This window comes from Cryptotermes secundus, unplaced genomic scaffold, assembly GCF_002891405.2.
Source record: "Cryptotermes secundus unplaced genomic scaffold, Csec_1.0 scaffold271, whole genome shotgun sequence".
In the NCBI taxonomy this organism is placed as follows: Eukaryota; Metazoa; Arthropoda; class Insecta; order Blattodea; family Kalotermitidae; genus Cryptotermes; species Cryptotermes secundus.
The window spans coordinates 217,665-236,569 of NW_019731219.1; the positions used below are offsets into that span (position 1 = coordinate 217,665).

Sequence of the window (18,905 nt, forward strand, 5' to 3'; positions counted from 1 at the left end):
ATTATAAATTGCAGAAATAGCGATAGCGCTATCATTACGTGTAATTACTGATGGAGTGTATAAGGAGTAAATTAACTAGTGTGTCCAATCCAGAAACCGAGTTACTAATCACTAAACCACGTGACAATATTAAGCTTCTTCCAAAGTCAGAATAAAAAGTATGAATGGGAAGGAGCCTCGCATTTAAGATTTTAACAAATTTTGTAGATGTGATTATGGATAAGTTGGAAGTCCATTTATAGCCTTAAGAAAACGCAAACTTTACAATGTATAAATATGGTTGAAAATCGGAATTTTCCATTAAATTTTGTGAGTCTCCCATGTAGAACCATGCGGCATGTACTGACGAATCTATTTATAGTCTCATGTAAACCAGGCTATATTATGGATCAGTATCGGGGAATATCGGAACTAACCAATAATATTTAATGGAAATCTCTCATGTATAATTTTAAGAAAACCAATGGAACTGTTTAAGCCCTGATAATAGTTCACAGAGAAGGCAGAATATTGGGTAGATATGACCTCCACATAAAGCGTTAAATTTTATTTGTAAACTGACCTAGAAGTGGGGATATTGGTGCAAAGTAAATGACACAGAAAGTGAACACATACATTTTTCCGCAAAAAAAAAACGAACATGCTAAATATAATAAACTTAATTTGCATGACAAAATGAGGTAGAAATCATTAGTTTTCTCTGAAAGGTTCATATATGCTTAATCAAGGGTACAAAGTACTCACCGAGTTGGACGTATTGATGTCTATATTGGACTTGAGGTGTTCCAGCACCTTGTCCAGATGCCCAGCCCTGGCAGCACGAAGGAACGCAGTGTTCCCGTCCGACTGCAACGAAGAAAACAACATGAAACAACCATCTACAGAAATCAAATCTATGCAATCAGTAAAACTGCTAGAGAATGTTCATGTGATCACAATATCATGAAATGCTCGTCATTAATTACCCATGTCCGCAGATTTATCTTCCATTTAACGTTTTAATGAAAACTGTAATTTAAACGTCTAAGGCAAAATGGTCATGGACATGAAAGGAAACCACCTCTCTCGGCACAATAAAGTAATTGACTGTGTAGATTAATGTTGCAACTGACAGGTTTAACACTGCCCACTAGAACCGGACCTGTCGTTCTTTATCATTGAGATATGGCAGCTGAAAGGCTGGAATAATGTAGCCAGCACAAATTGTTTGAAGTTACGTAACGGATCCGTAAACATGTACCGCAGCAACATATACGCACAAAGCATTTAAGGAAATGCGTGTCCTTAATGCGATCCGTGCCGATGCTATGTAGCGAGAGCTAGCGGGAAAAGTTGTTCAGCCATGGATTGGAGTTGGGGCTATGAGGAGTTGCGAGATAGTCGCCAACGACTAAAGACTTAAATAAAGGAGCAGAAGACTCTGTGTGATTAGGAACCGTTACCGAGAAACGACTAGTGAAGGCTATAACAGTCAGACTTACCGTAGCCTATAGTGATTTGTAAAGAGTATAGATTAGTGAGACTATTAGAGTTACTTGTCACGAGCTAATTTTTTTCAATAAATTCAGTTACCAATCCAAACCCTTTGCCTAGTCACATATATGAACAATTAAATTTTATTCTAACAAAACCTGTTCCTTCAATATTAACCGTTATCGTCTACTTCCACTTTCTTCTTGGCTTGCTCATTGATTGCTTTCCAAAAAAATACAATTTAAGTAGAGAAGCTGAGTGTATCTGGATTTTGTTCCCAGTTCCAATTCAGTTGAAAAGTTCTGCCATAAATGTGTTTCATAAAACGATTTTATGTGACCGTAAACTGGCCGAAAAAGGATATCCGTTAAGTTAAACCCATCCTTCGGGTACATGTCAGAACTTAGAAAGGGAATTATTCATTTCATTAAATTTTGGGACCCCTTTGAAGATTCAGATTTGGGTAGTCATCTGACTTTGGCAACCTGCAAGCAGTGGTGCGGAACACTGGAATTTTAAGATTATGATGTGGGCTACCAACATGAGTTTTGTCGGTATATAGACCTATTTTTTTTATTGCTAGTGGGGTAGGACTAAGTCCATTCTACTGCGGCCACTTCTGGCCTATTGTACCAGCCCCAGATGATAGGTGAGGGAGATTGTGAAGCAATTGGTGGAATGAAGATTGGCAGGGGAAACTGAAGTACTCGAAGAAAACCTGCCCTAGCTCCACTTTGTCCACCACAAATCCCACTTGACCAGGCCTTGGATCGAACTCGGGCCGCCGCGGTGGGAAGCCAGCCACTAACCGCTTGAGCTATGGCGCGGCCTTATAGAGACCTAAGTAGAGAATCTTCCTTTCAGCTATTCGCCTACGGCACGAAATCATTTTAATTGTATTTCTCGCATTCTCCAAACTGTAAAAAATTGTCTTTCTTCACAACCCATTTGACCATTTTCGGTTATCATGAAATCACGCAAACAACAGAACACGTATGACTTTCCTGTTTTGTGAAAATGATTATATGCAGTATTCCATTTTTCGTCAGTAGTACAATAGAAATCGCATAGATCTCGCAGGTTGTGACTATATGTATGGTCACAACCTGCGAGGTAAGTAGCTAGTCCAGACCAGGCAGACATGAAATAGACGAGCGAGATATCTTATCAGAAACTCATAAAATGTTATCTGTCTCTTTCAGTCTTGGAAACGAAGGAACAGCTAAGTGCACAAACCAGGCTAATGTGGGGCAGAATGTCTGAGGTGAAAGTGGACAGCTCGGTCATAATTTTTAACCGAGTGTGAAAAATGAAGGCATAATGAGGAAGCGTGTGTATCTTCCCGTATGTTTCATTTTTCAAACCACTGAACTCATTTAAATTAAATATGTTATGCGTCTTTTATAATAAAGTTTATAAAGCGAATTTAATTATTTTTGTTCGCACTAGTTCATGTGTAGCAACTCCTTTATGTTAGTTCAACATGAATATTAAAGAACTGTCTCTAGATGGCTCATTTTATATAAAATAAAATTCTTATTATGATCTACGTCTATTTGAAACATTTATTGATGCCACTATATGTTTAATGAAGTAGGTGCAGCTTTTCATAATGATATTCAACAACATACATATTCGTTGCGAATCTGCAATGTTCATTTCTGCCATAAGAATTCGGCATAAGGTGATAAGAAGGGAGAAATGAAAGTGATTATCAGCAACAACTGATCAACACTACAACTAACTATTTAACTAACATAGAACATAAATTACAATGCATGGTTTGGAATTTAAACATATTTTTCTAGAGGACAGAACAGATCACGTATGGCCTAATCTATGAAGATGCTGATTATTATTATTATTATTATTATTATTATTATTATTATTATTATTCATTTGGAAATTTCAGAGGTTCAAAATTCGAATCAAAGACAAGGGTCTGCTATTTCTTCTTACTTACGTATAGTCTATTTAACAATGCTGTCTGTGCGAGTATCTCGAGCTATAATTTAATGAATATTTGGATGAGAGTGAATGATGATTTGTAACGAATCTGGAAGGAAGTCTTAGTGGTCTAATTTAAGGTACTATAACTGATCTTGCCTGGAGGGACTGGGGGAAATACGAACTCAGTCACGAAAAACGGTGTCCAAAAAGAAATTCCAACTTGTAGCCTTCGAATACAAGTCAGAAGCTTTACCGCATGAGATGACTTGTTCGTTACAACCGGACTTGCTTTCTAGTGTTTCTCCTCAGGTCCTCCACAGAGGCTACATATCCATTCTGATTAATCCTACCACTTGAAGTGACGTAAGTTGCACAGCTATGAAAGCGTCGTTAAATAAGCCAAGACGCTTATACTTAAGCCAATCGGCATCTCACCTTGCGGCAGCACAACCACATCCCACACAAACAACGAACCTTCAACGTCACAGAATATGCAACCACTTAACAACACTTCACAGTTCAAATTCACGGATATCGCGGATACTAAACAGAATAGCACAAAATTAGGATTTTCTGTGTAGCATAAGTCTGCTCATTATCGTTAAAACGTTGCATGCGCACACAAGGACATTCTTCGGAACTTCGCCGCTGTTCCTTCGATGGGAAGCTGAAATAGAAACGTGGATGAAGGATTGGTCAAGGATGCAACCATATGAAAATGAGCCCACTTACATTAAAGCTAATTCAGAATGGGCTTCAGTGATGATACCAGCTGTCAGAAAGCGCACTACAAGAAATGTTAGTCCATATGCTTCGCGTAACGAAGGTCAAAGTAAGAGAAGATAGTCTACGTATTTCCTTTCGAGATATCGATCGGGACTATACAGACTTTCTCTAGTCTCTAGAAACGAATGTCTGCGTAGCAACTCAGCTCTTTTAAACATAGAATTAACGAAGTAAACGACTGTTTAACTAGTTTTCCGGACAAAACATTACTTTCTTAATGAGAAGGGAAGTTTAATTTGGTATACAGAGAATTAATTCCGAAACAGGAGCCTACATATATATATATATATATGACCCAAGTCAGACACATAAACATTTCAGTCATGGAGTCGCAGGCCGAATTCAAACAGCCATGCCTTTACAATGAAAGGAAAGAATAGTGAAAGTTTAAATTACTGGCGCTGTAAATCTTTTATGTATCTAAGTACTGGATTTACAGACAAAGTATTCACTCTGTAATATTTCAGTATCTTATTGCATTTATCATATATTCGCTTCCGTCTTCCGTGCAACTTACACTAAATTATTTAAAATTCAAAATTTAATTCTTAGTTTTTAATCCTTTTGATTCTTTTAAGTTGTATATCTTTATTTGTCATATTACACACAAGATGTTTCGTCCTACATAGCGATCATCAGGAGCGTTAAAATTGTTTTGGTGAAATTGCTGAACTTTTCAAAGAATTAAATTTTGAATTAAAAACTTTTAGTTGAACTTGCATGGGAGTTGGAAGTAAATACGTGGAAAGAAAGGTGTTTACTCATTTAAAAGGAGGTTTGGCAAATAGATATGTAGGATAATCACAATTCCTTTAGCTTAAAGGCAACGAATCATTCTTGCACTAGTATCAGTATACATAATAATAATAATAATAATAATAATAATAATAATAGTAGTACGGAAACAAGACAATTCGTTCCAGTATTATATGTCAGACGGGTCTATTCTGTACCTAATTTAAGAAACTCAACTGTAGACGCAATACGAATATTTCGACTTTCGTCTGGAATACGCAGAATAGTCCAGGTTTGGGGAGAGCAGCATGTAGTTCAACGAGCATGTGAGTCCATTTTCACAGACCAGGAGAGGTTAATTGGATGGTAGGGCGGGGTTTGTATTGAGGAGAGAGCAACCAGAAAAAAACACGACACTTTCTCAGGTTAACCACAGATGAACTGACTTGACAACTCCAACACGAACCAGATTCACTCCACTTAATGATAATGTCAATCGATTTGGTCACATTTGTATAGAAGGAATTTAAATTATTCTTGAAATTCTGAACACGATACCACTTGATAGTTGCAAAATGGCGGTCCATGCACACGCCACAGTATATTACGTAGCCTCGAAGATGACTTGCATGCAGCCTCAACCACGAGAACGGGACTATAAAAGCGCCGCCAGTTTGGCGTCTTGTATTGATTCTCAGGAGTCGCACGCAACCCTCACCCACAACTGCTGCTAGTTTGGGACTGTACTGTACCCACTGCTGGACAGTAACACAGGATGTAGGAGAAAGTGGCCGTTGACTTTTTAATGACGACGCACCAACTGCAAAGAATAAGATAAATCCATCCGTGTTGTTAGCAAACGACACGAAAGCGTATGGGAACCAAAAAAGGTAAGCGTTCTGTTTCATTCTTCAATCAATTTACCTTCTTTTGCCCATGGAGTATGACGTATAGAGTAACAGAATACTCTGACACTACGTACAGAATTTTCCGAGTTAAAATTTATGAATGTTTACATGATGTTTTGGAAGTTGACTCGGCTCCAGTCTTCAGGTGAATTGTTACCATTACGAAAACAGGTTTTGCATTTCACTTCGACTTTGAACAGGCTGCTGTTAGCAGCTGATGGGATTGAAACACGAATATATTGGCTGCTGGGCTGTCGCACTGACCAATAGACTACGGAGATGGCGTATTAGCACATTTTAATATTAGTGGTGAATGTTAGACAAAACCCGGAACCATTCCGACGTTAGGCTAGCGATATCACGGCCAGTACACCACTTTGGCGTCCCTGTTAGATTTTCCTTGTTAATATATTAATGCAGTATGGGAACTCATAGTCAGTCAGTGATATAGATCGTAACGTCATCAGAAATCATCAAATTCTATTTTCTGCATACTTCCGATGATCATAGTATAGTGGAAAATTAAAGCTTACTTACATTTTCACTAAGACTGTTTAAACACAGAACAACGTACCATGTTTCGTACATCAGATAGGCTTTACTTGTGGCAACAGCTGTTAAACAGGGAGTGGCCTTTTGAGTGCTAGATTATCACGCTGTTGTGCTGGATGTGAAAGCGTCCTAGTTAACAATCATCAGTGATATCCTACAAACTTCTCAATTTATTCAAAGTAAAGGCGATTGATTACAAGTGGTTGCAGTAAAATCGGTCGTGACATGCCCTGAGGTAAGAGATATTCTGAGAAATATTAAAGAAAACTTTTAAAAATACATGAACCGGGATAGCGCAGTCGGTACAGAGACTGGATATGGACTTGACGGACAAGAGGTCGGAGTTTGAGTCTCGGTAGGAGCAAAGAGTTTTTTTTCTCTCGATGTCGTCTGTTCTGGGATCCACCCAGCCTCCTCTCTAATACAAACTGCGTGTTTTTCCCAGAGGTAAAGCGTCCTGGACATGAAACTGACCACTTTTCTACAATTAGTACCGAAGTCAAGAACGCATGGATCTATACATCTATTCCTCCGCAGATCTCCATCACCTAGTGCTTAATTAATTAAGCACAGGGACAAATTTTACCTTTAACACTCTCCATTAAACAATGCTTTTTATGTCTTCATGGGTAAGTCCGTGTGTTACATACCCGTTGACAACTTTGTATTTAATATTGTATATTCAAAAGAAGTAACAAACCCGGAAAATCTGTACCCAATAATGCGACACGCAGAATTTCCAAACAGCATTATTTATCTTCTATTAAGCTTTTTTTTTCTATATTGCTAGTGGGGTGGGACTAAGTCCCTTGTACTGCAACCACTTCTGGCCTATTGTACTAGCCCCAGATGATAGGTGAGTGAGATTGTGGAGCAATTGGTGGAATGAAGATTTGCAGGGGAAACCGAAGTACCAGGAGAAAATCTACCCCAGAACCACTTTGTCCTTCACAAATCCCACTTGAACAGACCCGGGATCGAACCCGGGCCGCCGCGGTGGGAAGTCAGTGACTAACCGCTTGAGCTATGGCGCGGCCCTTTCTATTAAGCTTAGTTGCAGTTCACTCATGAAATATTATTTGCTTATAGTATACGTGTACGTGGAATAGTGTTTACAATATTATATTTAAGCATCCTGTTACACTCTACACAATGTATGAAACAAACTCCGTCCTAAGTACAACAATTTATTGTAGTTCTTTTGTATTCTTTTCTTCTACACTACATGTTTCGGCAGTAAATGGCCATCATCAGGTGTATTTCTCTCACATAGCTGTTACACTGCACGTAGTTTAGAATTTAGAACACCAGCTTTCTTAATTGTTCATTTCTCCGTTGTTAATAGGTCCCGATATATCAGAATCCCCCTGCTGATATTTGTCAGATATGTATAAAAACTTTGTTAATTTACATATGTCAATTTGATTTTTGAATTTTGAATTTTGGTATTGACGTAGGAGAGATGCCTTCAAGAAAGAACGGACCCAAATTCGGGTTGGGTGCCAGAAGATATATGTCACCGCTCCCCGCAGGATGTCCCTCCATGCCAGAATGGCACGGCGCAGAGTGTCCAATAAAGAGTCGCCAAATCCGAGACCCACGTGAAGTTATTTGTCGCGTGACTGACTGGTGTCAGAAGTTCAGTTCGGATCAATTCGGATTCTGAGGCGAATTTGGCCGAAACATGTAGTGTAGAAGAAAAGAAGACAAAAGAACTACACGTAAAATAAATTGTTGCACTTTGGACGGAGTTTGTGCCATACAGTGGAATAGTGTACTTATGACCTTAAATAAGTACAATATAATTCCCAATCGGGCGGTCACAGTAGTCGTTCGCTCGGATGCTGAGATTGTGGGTTCGAATCCTACTCAATGCATGGATGTTTTATGTGTATGCGTTTATTCTAGGTTTGTGTCGTCCTGTGTTTAGGTAGAGGCCTTTAGACGGGCCTCCGACTTGCGCCCACTGTGCAGAGGAACATTGCTCGTAGAGATGTGAAAAATATTTCGAACCGAACTTTGTGCTGACTTTCGCTTTCTGTGCAAAATCGGAGACCACGTTTCGAAGTACAGAGGTTACCCATATTTCCGTAACCTCAAGGAAAAGAAGATGAGAAATTAACTTCAAAATGGAATGTTCAACACCAAACCTAATAATCGGCAGCCTCCTAATATGGGCAGAACGCGAGGCTCAGTTCAATCCATCCAACCGTAAAGACCTCCCTCCACAACCCTCCATGACTATCCGCCTATGAGTCACAGAAATGCTTGGGGCAGGCCTCTTGAATCTTGTCAATACACAACTTCCATAACCTCCCGCATAACTCTACAGTTTAAATCAATCGCGTGGCTTTCCGTCCAAATACATATTTGTGTCTCAGGCGGTAATTCCAGTTACAATACAGATAAGATCGGCTGCTTGCCCATAAATTAAACTGCACCGGCAGATTGTGTTCCAATCTTTCAGTAAATAGCTTTCAGCTTGCTACATGAAAGCCTGTCATCTGTGAAACTGGCATATGTTCGCCCGCACAGAACATATCTGCCTCACCTCATACCCCTGCGACGGATGACGGGTCACACTCAGATTCTTCGGGCGCCTCCAAGTCCCTGCGCTCTGTCCCCAAGTTGTCCAGAACAAATGAACACAACTACGTATCCACATGACACAACACACCCGCGGGAGGAACACAGTTTCAAACCTTCTGACTAAAATTCATTGCAGTCGCCCGACATTTCTGAACCTACAGAACCAAGATATCTGCAGTTTCAGCAGCCAACACACATGACCATCAACGTCCGAGACAGAGTAGGTAACTCATACACCGAACATTAAACTAGGGAATCTGTTGTGTTAGGGCTTTCAACTCAAACTTCCCATTTCAGTATCTACTACAAACAATCTCAGTCTAGCACTCATATGAGAGTACCCTCTAACTGCCTTGCCAACCTCCTCGGTCTTCTTCATAAGAGCTACGTCCTTCACTCACACCATCTTATTCTGGAGTGCTAGGGGCATTAAGTCAAAAACATACAAATTTATTAATTACATGGAATCCAATAGCATACCAGTAGCACTAAGTAGTGAGACTCACAATCACCACGAAACTTGTATGTCCAAACTACAGAAAGTATCCATCCCACAGGCAAAATCAACAAGGTAAGGGAAAGGCCAATCTAATACGTCAAGATTTCAAGCACTCAGAAAATTTCCTTCCTCACTCGCAATGCATGGAAACTACAGCTACACAACATTAACAAGGAATCTATAATTTTAATTTCGGTCCACAACCTTCCAAGAAAAAAAAATAGAAAGAAATCTAGACCTCCTCATTGGAACTGAGCACAAAGTAATATTTTTTGTTGCTAGTGGGGTGGGACTAATTCCCTTGTACTGCGGCCACTTCTGGCCTATTGACCAGCCCCAGATGATAGGTGAGGGTGATTGTGGAGCAATTGGTGGAATGAAGATTGGCAGGTAAAACCGAAGTACTGGGAGAAAACCTACCCTTGCGCCACTTTGTCCACCACAAATCCCACTTGACCAGACCCGGGATCGAACCCAGGCCGCCGCGATGGGAAGCTAGCTACTAAGATCTTGAGCTACGGTGCGGCCCCTTAAGTAATATTCGTAGGTGATTTTATCACCAAACACTTATAAAGGTGCTGAGCAAAATAATGCCGCTGGGAAATCTCTTCTAAATCATTGTTACAAAAATAATCATATAAATTCCGCTCCACCTCAACCTACGTATTTCACAGGCAGAAATCCCGCAGGGGACGGAAATCCTAGACTTTGCCCATCTACAGCGAGGTAAGTGTAATTACGAGGTACTACAGCATGAATTGAATCCATACTAATTCAATAAATTAAGTTAATAACTGGTCCCTGTCTGTCCTTATCTTCCGTCTATTCCCTCTACCAGTATATGTGAGAAAGTATTGTGATCTTACAGGATTCGATCCTGAAATGTTGACGGATTTGCAAGTTTTCTGCCCCCCAGATTACGAAAAATTGGTGTTTGATATCCGGCTTGTCGGCATTCAAGAGTTTATTGATCCTAGGTCTCTTACCAGTGAATAGAAATATTTTACTTTTAAAATTAGGAGGCTCTAAATGTGGGTCCTTAAAATATAATATGCCATTTTCTAGTAAATGGCTTTTAAGGATTCACTAAATTTTATTTAATTATGGAGTTCAATGCCCTAAAATTTTTCATAGTTTGCATCGTCAGAGAAATGACAGTATATTCAATAGTAGCCCAATCACAAAATATCACTTTTATCGGCTTTACCGGTCAGACGAATTTCATTCTTGTTCGACATTCAGCAACTAACAGTGGTCTACTAATCAAAATCTTTTTTTTTTCAAAATATTGCTGAGGAGGTCAATCGCATGTGAAGAAACTTCTTCGCAAAGATGCTTTAGTGAAGAAACTTCTTCGCATAGATGCTTTTTTGTGTGGTATTAACAGATTTAAAAATTAAAAGTATGAACTTTATTCTAGAATTGTATTTGGCTGGCGCTCGGTTCAAATTTCGACTGGGAAGCTGATTATCCTGAAGAAGACTTTGTGCTGCTTTCCTGAATCCATCATTGATTATACCGGAAATGTTCCGGAATTTTACCTCGACTACTTCCTTCAGATGCTCTCCAGCTCATCATTCAACAGTCACCTTAGCACTCAACCCTACATAAAGCCTCTACGCAGATTAAGTGTTAAAATAAGTCTCAAAAAAGGGGTGGAATTAAATTTGGGGCAAAAATTAATAATCACGATAATAGCCAAAGAATATATAAAATTGTTTGAACTAAGCAAGTGGACCTCAATATGGAAAATGCAAAGGAAAGGCGAGTCTTAATCAAGGGTATCCCTTAAAAAATAGAGACCAATATTCGTGGGAGGTGCTAAAAACAGCTGCCCCCAAATTAATTTATATTACGACACATTCTGCTATATACATTAAGGATATCATCCACGTACAGAGCAGTCCGCCTGCAATTTCAGAATATAGTTTTGTTGTTCTTGGTTGTTACTTACATTACTCATCAAATTTGATGAAAGCAATTTCTCTCTTCCTTTCCTATATCTACTTCCTATTTTTATCTCCTTCCCTTCTTTCACTGACATTTCTTTTCAAACTCGTCTCCGCCCTATTACTGTTCACTTCCTCTTTCTCTCGTCTCCGATCTTCCATACTTTCATCCATTTCATACCTTCACCCCCCCTCCCAGCCTCTGGCGGTTAAATTGCTGCTGGTGTTCGCCAGCACAGTCATTCTAGTTTTGGGTCCCGCATTCCTTTCCCATTCCATTTATATGTTCGTGCTATCACCATCCTCTCCCTTCTCTAGCTACAGAAGGAGATGCCTTTTAGTTTTGTGTTTTATTCCATATTCTAGCAGTAACAGCAGATAATTTGATCTTCCCCGTATCCTAACAGCAGCAGCAGCTATTTGGGAGTTCTTCTGTATCAAGACAACAGCTGCAGAGAACTTGGATATCCGTCTGTATTCGAATAACAACAGCAGATATTTCCTCCCTCCACAACGAAGCACATGCACCAAATATTTGGGAGTTCCCCTGTATCAAGGCAACAAATGCAGAGAACTTGGATATCCGTCTGTATTCTAATAACAACGGCAGATATTTCACCCCTTCACAACGAAGCACAAACAGCAGATATTTGGCAGTTCCCTTGTATTACGGCAACAGCTGCAGAGAACTTGGACTTCCGCCTGTACTCTAACAACAGCAGCAGATATTTGGGAGTTTCCTTGCATGATAGCAACAGCAAAAACAGAACAGGATAATCCGGGAGTTAGTGCCATGTCATTTGACAATTCGTAAATTCAGTACTCTTGCCCTTGAAAATTTGTGACACTTTTACCCTTTCTTTCATGTAACTAATTAACTCTTACTTAGCGATACCAGAAGATTCAACACTACCTTACAAAATCTTGTCATAAAACAAAATCCTTAGTCAGTTCAGACCACTTCAGGCTAACACACTCTGTTTCCTCCATCGGAGTCAATGTCAAGCTCTATTTTATAATCCTCAATTTGAGTACACAAAAGGAAAACAGTATGGCCTATATACCAAATCAAGTTTCTCATTACGTAAAAGTCTGCACTCCAAGAATAACGCTTTCTTTGAGATCTACAAATTCTGTTAAAATATGCCACAATTTTTCTATTCATACTACCATTTCCTTGAAAGCAATTAGTGCCTTCGCATCAATCACTACCCCTACATTCTTGACAGAAAACCAAATTAAGTTTAGACTTCACGGACAACATATATTGACGAATGTAAATATGTATATGGCTCCCCCAGCCTATATTTAACCTGATATCTTTGGAGAGATGTAACCTTAGTAACCTTGAGAGCAGCTGCACGTACCTGGGCCGAGGTGGTCTCTGTGACCATGATATGACCTCAGGAGGGTGAAGAGAGAGAGAAGAGGAACCTGGAGACGACGTCTGAACTCCGGGATACTGAAGACTACTCTGACATTATGATGGCGCACCCACCGTTACACTGCGAACTGCTGCCAACTTCAACTCCTCAAATATCCCTAAATAATAATCACGAGCGTTACGTATGCCGAACATAGACGCTCAGAAAAAGAAGTAAGATTGTTATAGATTAACATCCGTTTTATGCAGATATTCAGTGCATACACCAGTAGTCCTACTGCTTTCTGTTTGTGCAAAAACCAGTTACATTTTATTAAGTAACTCCAATTTACCCAATCCTCCTTACCTAAACTTATGTAGTGTCAATAAAATTGTAAATTAATTTCATTTTTGTATGAATTTATGCCATCATAGTAGTAAAGGCAGTGGCCAGAAATAAATGCGAAAGTCAATTATAAGACGAATTTATGGTTAACGCAACTACAACTAAGTACAAGTTAATAAAGACACAATTCGTTACTGTACCGTTGTTATATTTCGCTCAATTTCTCTAAATATTCCACCTAACACTGGAAAATATATCATCAAAATATTGGTCATAACCGGCCACTGACCAAGTAAGAAACTTCAGAACATACAGAGAGGTCCAGTTCTCTTCCTGCAGTTCCGTGTTTTATCGTCCTGAACGTTGAACTACATAACTGTTGCATAAACCTGTATTTATTTTCGTAAATGTATATACATTTCCAATTAAAGAATTTATATTCAATTCCTCTACTTATTTTCATTCGAAGTATTATCAGGGATATTACAAATCTTGGTGCCCTTTAAGAAATTATTTTCGGACGCCTAAATTCTGATTTCACCATACATTTTCAATGCCACTTATTAATTTCATTTATTCACGTTGAGACGACCTTCATTTTGTAGTGCTTTATATGCGCACATTTTAATACTTTAAATCACTTACTGCTAAGTATTCTTAACATAATTCTTTAAATATGGAAAATTGACGTAAAATAATATATTAAATTTTGTTTTCCGTGATAAAAATCGTACTTTATATCAAGTTTGTTTGATAGGCCGAAATATATATAGTCATTTAAGAATAAACATATTCCTATATGTGTATATATGTATGTATATACATGTGTATATATGTATAATATTACTATTAACATTTTTACAAGAACGCCTGTTCCTTGAGGACCAATTATATGGCTACCAACAACCATTCAAAGAGATACGAGTATGTTCATCTTGGCAGCATAGCGTCTCATTATTTACGAGATAACCGGTTCGAATATTCGCCTGGAATCCGGCAAGCAGGACGGAAGTTTGTTCTCCATCCCATAAGGCTCATGTGGAGATAATAAGCGTGCGTTAAAATATTCGAAGAGGAGTTCCTTCCCGTTGCCTCCAGAAATATACTCTACGATCATCCACTCATCTCATTCTCGGATACCTAAAGTCTACACCAATGTTTCTGAACCGCCGGGCCGCGTCCCTGGCATCAATTTTACCGGGGCCTCTTCGTATTAAAGAAGAATTACCGAGCCGCGGTCTCACAGAGTTTGAGAACCAGTGGTGTACACTTCCTTCAGACTCTTTAAACAAGCTACGAATCAATAAACACAGGTTCTGCCAGCACCGCATTATTTAAATAACATACAGGTCAATAGTAGCATATGGAAGGTAAAGTTGTCCCTGTGCTTTTCTTATTAAGCACCACGCCATGAAGGCGTATGGGGGAGCGGATGTATAGAGCCACATTTTCTGGACTAGTTTGAAGTGAGTGATCAGCTTTACGCTCCGTCCGCTTTACCTTTGGGACAAAACGCCCCGGTAACCACTGGATAGGAGACTGGGTGGGCTCCAGAGCCGGTCTGGACGACATGGAGAGAAGAAAATTCTTGACCATAGCAGGAATAGAACTCCGACCCCTTCTAGTCCAGGCCGCAGCCTACCCTATCCCGGCATATAGTGGATGTAATTTGTTGGATGTTTTAATGAATGATTAAACATTAAATCTGTAGTTGATAGAAGGTGATTAAATTATTTACGAATAAATCGTCAAGTGGTTGCAGCCGCAGTGACGGTTTTCTGCTGAGTTAGCAGCACTGCGTTGCACCAGACAGTCGGAAAGACTCGGTCCCTCTCGGAGCGATGGCCGCAGTATTGAGCTCGGGCTCCGTCCGCGGAAGATCAATACCAGAACCCGGGCGAGAGGGCAGAACAGGTGAACATTATTCTGGGTCAGGAATCGCCAGTGCGTCGTGTAAGCCTCTGAACCGGAAATCGAAATATTAGCACACTCTCATTTGGTGTTGCCGTGGTGCTGCATTTATCTTCAAATATTTACCAAATACTGCTCATGCGATTAAGAGGCCAACATGTCATAGTACTGTCCTACATTCAAAGTCGGATATAGAGCTGGTATGACGTTGACGGTGTCAAACGCCCTGTAAACCTAATGTCTGAAACGCTGTAAAGTGCGTTTAGTAACAAAATCTGATCCACAAAGAAAGATTTATATGCAAATCGTTCATTAGCGATACCAGCTGAATGACCAGATTCGCATTTCTTTAGGCTTAAGACATCATAACCCGCTCTTGAAAACTTTTGATTTGGCAGTTTTTTCCTTCGGTTTACCTCGCAATGTGTAGAATACTTTCATGATGCGATATCGACACGCAGTACTTCAAGCAGTCAATAAATACGAGTATTTCTAAAAGTACCTACTCGTACATCACTGATTAAAAATACCTGACTATAGCATTTGATGTTCTCACAGCGTTGCTTATGAGAGTTCTATCTTCTGGGATACAGAGCCATGTTTTTTTTTCCCTTGGCACTACAGCCCCAGTGGGCCTAGGCCTACCTCCATGAACTCCGTTCACTTTGGTTTTTCTAAATCTTACACATTTGATAGGACTCCTTGGCCGGGTGATCAGCTTGTCGCAAGGCCTCTACCTGTACACAAACACAGAAAAACGCGCACACACAAAATAAACATCCATGCCCTGAGTGGGATTTGAACCCACGATTCCGGTTTCCGAGCGAGTGAAGACAGTACATGCCTTAGGCCGCTCGGCTACCGTTGAAAGTCGACTGCTGTTTTGGAATATCGCCTCCATCTTCAAAGTCGAGTAGTAAGCCAAGCAAAATGTAGCATATAGCAGGTAACAAGCAGAGCTCTTTCGACGGACTACTGGGCGTTATAACCCAGAAGACAGAATCTTTATAATAATATCGTTTCTAAAACTTGTCTTTTCGATTTGTTTTCCACAACTGTGTCTCACTGTGGTTCTGACTGAGTGCTGACCTGGGTAATACGAGTAGAAATATCTCGATGTGGAGACGGTGAGAGCTGGTCATAGGTACCACAGACGATTACGCGGAAACTTGCGTTTTGTAAATGTAAAATGAAATAACGCCCTACGTCTGTGACCTTCAGAATGTTCCGGTGTAAGCCGAAATATCTCGCTCGCCTTCTAACCCTTACACTGAGGGCAATTGCAGACGAGCCATGGTATTTGAGCAACCTTACACTCCATAACGACCTAAAGATACCCTCCCTCAAAAATGAAATACAAAGCATTGCTGAAAGGTACAAAAGCAAACTGTAAACCATGACAATGAATTAATAAAAGAGTTATACACCAACGGTCCAGTGACAAGAAGACTGAACAGAACATGGCCCCAAGACATCATCAATCAATGAAATAGACTACATGTAGGAGAAACATCACTGGATATTTTCCTTGCAAGCTAACCACCTTCAACACATTTACTTAATACTCTGTAATGATGTAGATTGTAAAGAAGCATAATAATAATAAAAAAGAAAAACTTCTAGCCCATTCGACCGCTCAATGCTGCAAGTGTTGGACAGGGGCAAACTTTTTCTTGTATACCTGCTTCTCCATTTAGAACAACTCGATGGTCACTTACAGGACTGCCGCCGGTCCGCGGAACACAATTTGAGGACAGCTACTGAATTCGGCACAGTAAATCTTGACTTGATAATGTCTTTAGTACCGAAAACAAACGACGTAGAAGGAGACAGTAGCGGCCTATTTTAAGAGGGTTGGAAATGGTTTGGCTCAAGAAAGAAAAGCCATAACAGAACTTTAATCTTGATGGTCAGTCCCCGAGTCTCCAGAATGTGAATATGTGTGCTGCCATTTCGATCGCGACTTGCAGGAAATTCTTTGTAATTACGGAACCAGAAATTTCACTACCATCGTCAGAAATTAAAAACCAGTCTGAGCTAGGGAAATTCAGTTCATATTATCACAAATTTTTTCTGCGATCCTTGTTAATGTAAGTCACAAATCTGAGTTTCGTTGTGTCCGGTGGTCTCCTTCTTTGGGTGATTCAACAGATATTTCCATAATTATTCTATCCTTCGTTAGTGCTACATGTTCCGTCTATTAGAACCTCATTTCTCAATTACCCTAACAAAAGTTATTAATGGAAGAGATTATCATGTTCCTTTTCATGCAGTATTTCCTTTCATGAGTGGTTTCGCCTCTTTTCAATCTAAGCTTTACACAAATTATAATATTAATGACGTATTCTTTATAAGAAGTAAATAAACTGCACAGAAATATTAGTGATACAAAATTAAAAAGAATCATAAATATTTCGAACACAACTGTTACGTTATATAGTAAGGCTTGTTTCTATCGAAACTGGATAATAATTTTATAAGCTTCTGTCAGTAACCGATGTACTGACTCAATTCTAGCAAAGTTCCTAACGAAAAGTTGCAATATTTCTATTATCTTCGCCACCACTCTTTGTCTGTCTGTCTGTCTGTCTGTCTGACCGCTTGATGTGTCTCGAGAATACTGAAAGGATTGTAATGAAATCTGGCAACTTGAAGTTGTACAAAATTCTGTGACGCTTTCATTTCTTCAAACCGGATAATAATAAAAACCATCTCGCATCTCAAGTGTAATTCATAAACTAAGTTCATTTTTTGGAACGAAAGATATTCTGGACACACACATTAGAGAGAACTGATATGTGCAGTTTACGCCTACTACAATCTTTTCGTAAGTCTTGAAGTTTCATAATTAACTAAGTTCATGGAGATGAGCCCTTCCTGAGAAGCCACTAGTTGTGCAACTACTCAAGAGTTTCCCTGCATTCTATGGAACCCGAAGATCATTACCGTGTTCACAAGCGCCCTCCAAAGGTTCCTATCCTGAACCAGATCAATCACCCCATCCTATTTAAGATCCTCTTCAATATTTCCCATCAACATACGTCCTGGTCTTCCTAGCGATCTCTTTCCTTATGGATTTCCCACCAATATCCTCTTGTACGCATTCCTATTCTCGAGGATCTTATGCTGCGTCATCTCATAACTCGAGGACTTTTGAATTGGTTTTGATCAAGTCTTACATTGGAGATTCTTGCTTGTCTGTCTTATCTAATTTACGCTATTTATAAGGGATCATTCAAAGTCAGCATTCAATAATTGAAAATGTAGGGACAACAGGCTAACAAAGCAAATGCACCACTGTTGTTACGTTAAGTGTATGTCTATAGTTCGTAAATTGTTCTCTAATATATTCGGGCTGCAAAAGGTGTGATCGGCAATCTGTCCATTACAATGAGATCATAACTGATTATCTACAACTTAATTCAAAATGTAAGACATAAAAAGAAAACAATTCATGCCTGCATGCAGTGTCATATTTTGTTCTTGATTAGAATTCTCAATAATGGAACTTACAGTTTCACGACGTGTAGTGTCTTAAAACTATTAACAAACGTTAAACTTTCGATTTCTTTCCTCAATAAAGGAACTTTTAGACACATTTGAAACATGCTGTTAGTTCTGCAACTATGAACACTACGACAATGCAGTAGCTTACCCCAAGACTGGAGAGTGACGGGAACTTTTTCTTGAACATGATCGGATTTTCTTTCCACCTCAGGAAGATGATGATGAAAACTTATCGTGAAGTCGGTCGTTATATGAGGCTGTGTGTCGTCTGGAACAAGTAGTGCATTCCACTGACACGTGACTTCACCTTGAGTGGGAATTGAACCCAGGAGGTACG

At 39.5% G+C, this 18,905-nt stretch overlaps 1 protein-coding gene across 1 annotated transcript in view; it reads right to left on the bottom strand.

Annotated features, from left to right (window-relative positions):
- The window catches only part of LOC111866424 (ankyrin-3), a 235,021-nt gene that overhangs the window by 210,919 nt on the left and 5,197 nt on the right, over nucleotides 1-18,905 (bottom strand). Inside the window, exons 2-3 of the mRNA XM_033752256.1 lie at nucleotides 18,717-18,836; nucleotides 745-846 (exon numbers count right to left, since the gene is read on the bottom strand). Coding sequence (XP_033608147.1) covers nucleotides 745-846; nucleotides 18,717-18,755 — 141 coding nt within the window. The 5' untranslated portion in view covers nucleotides 18,756-18,836. The remainder of the gene's footprint in view (nucleotides 1-744; nucleotides 847-18,716; nucleotides 18,837-18,905) is intronic.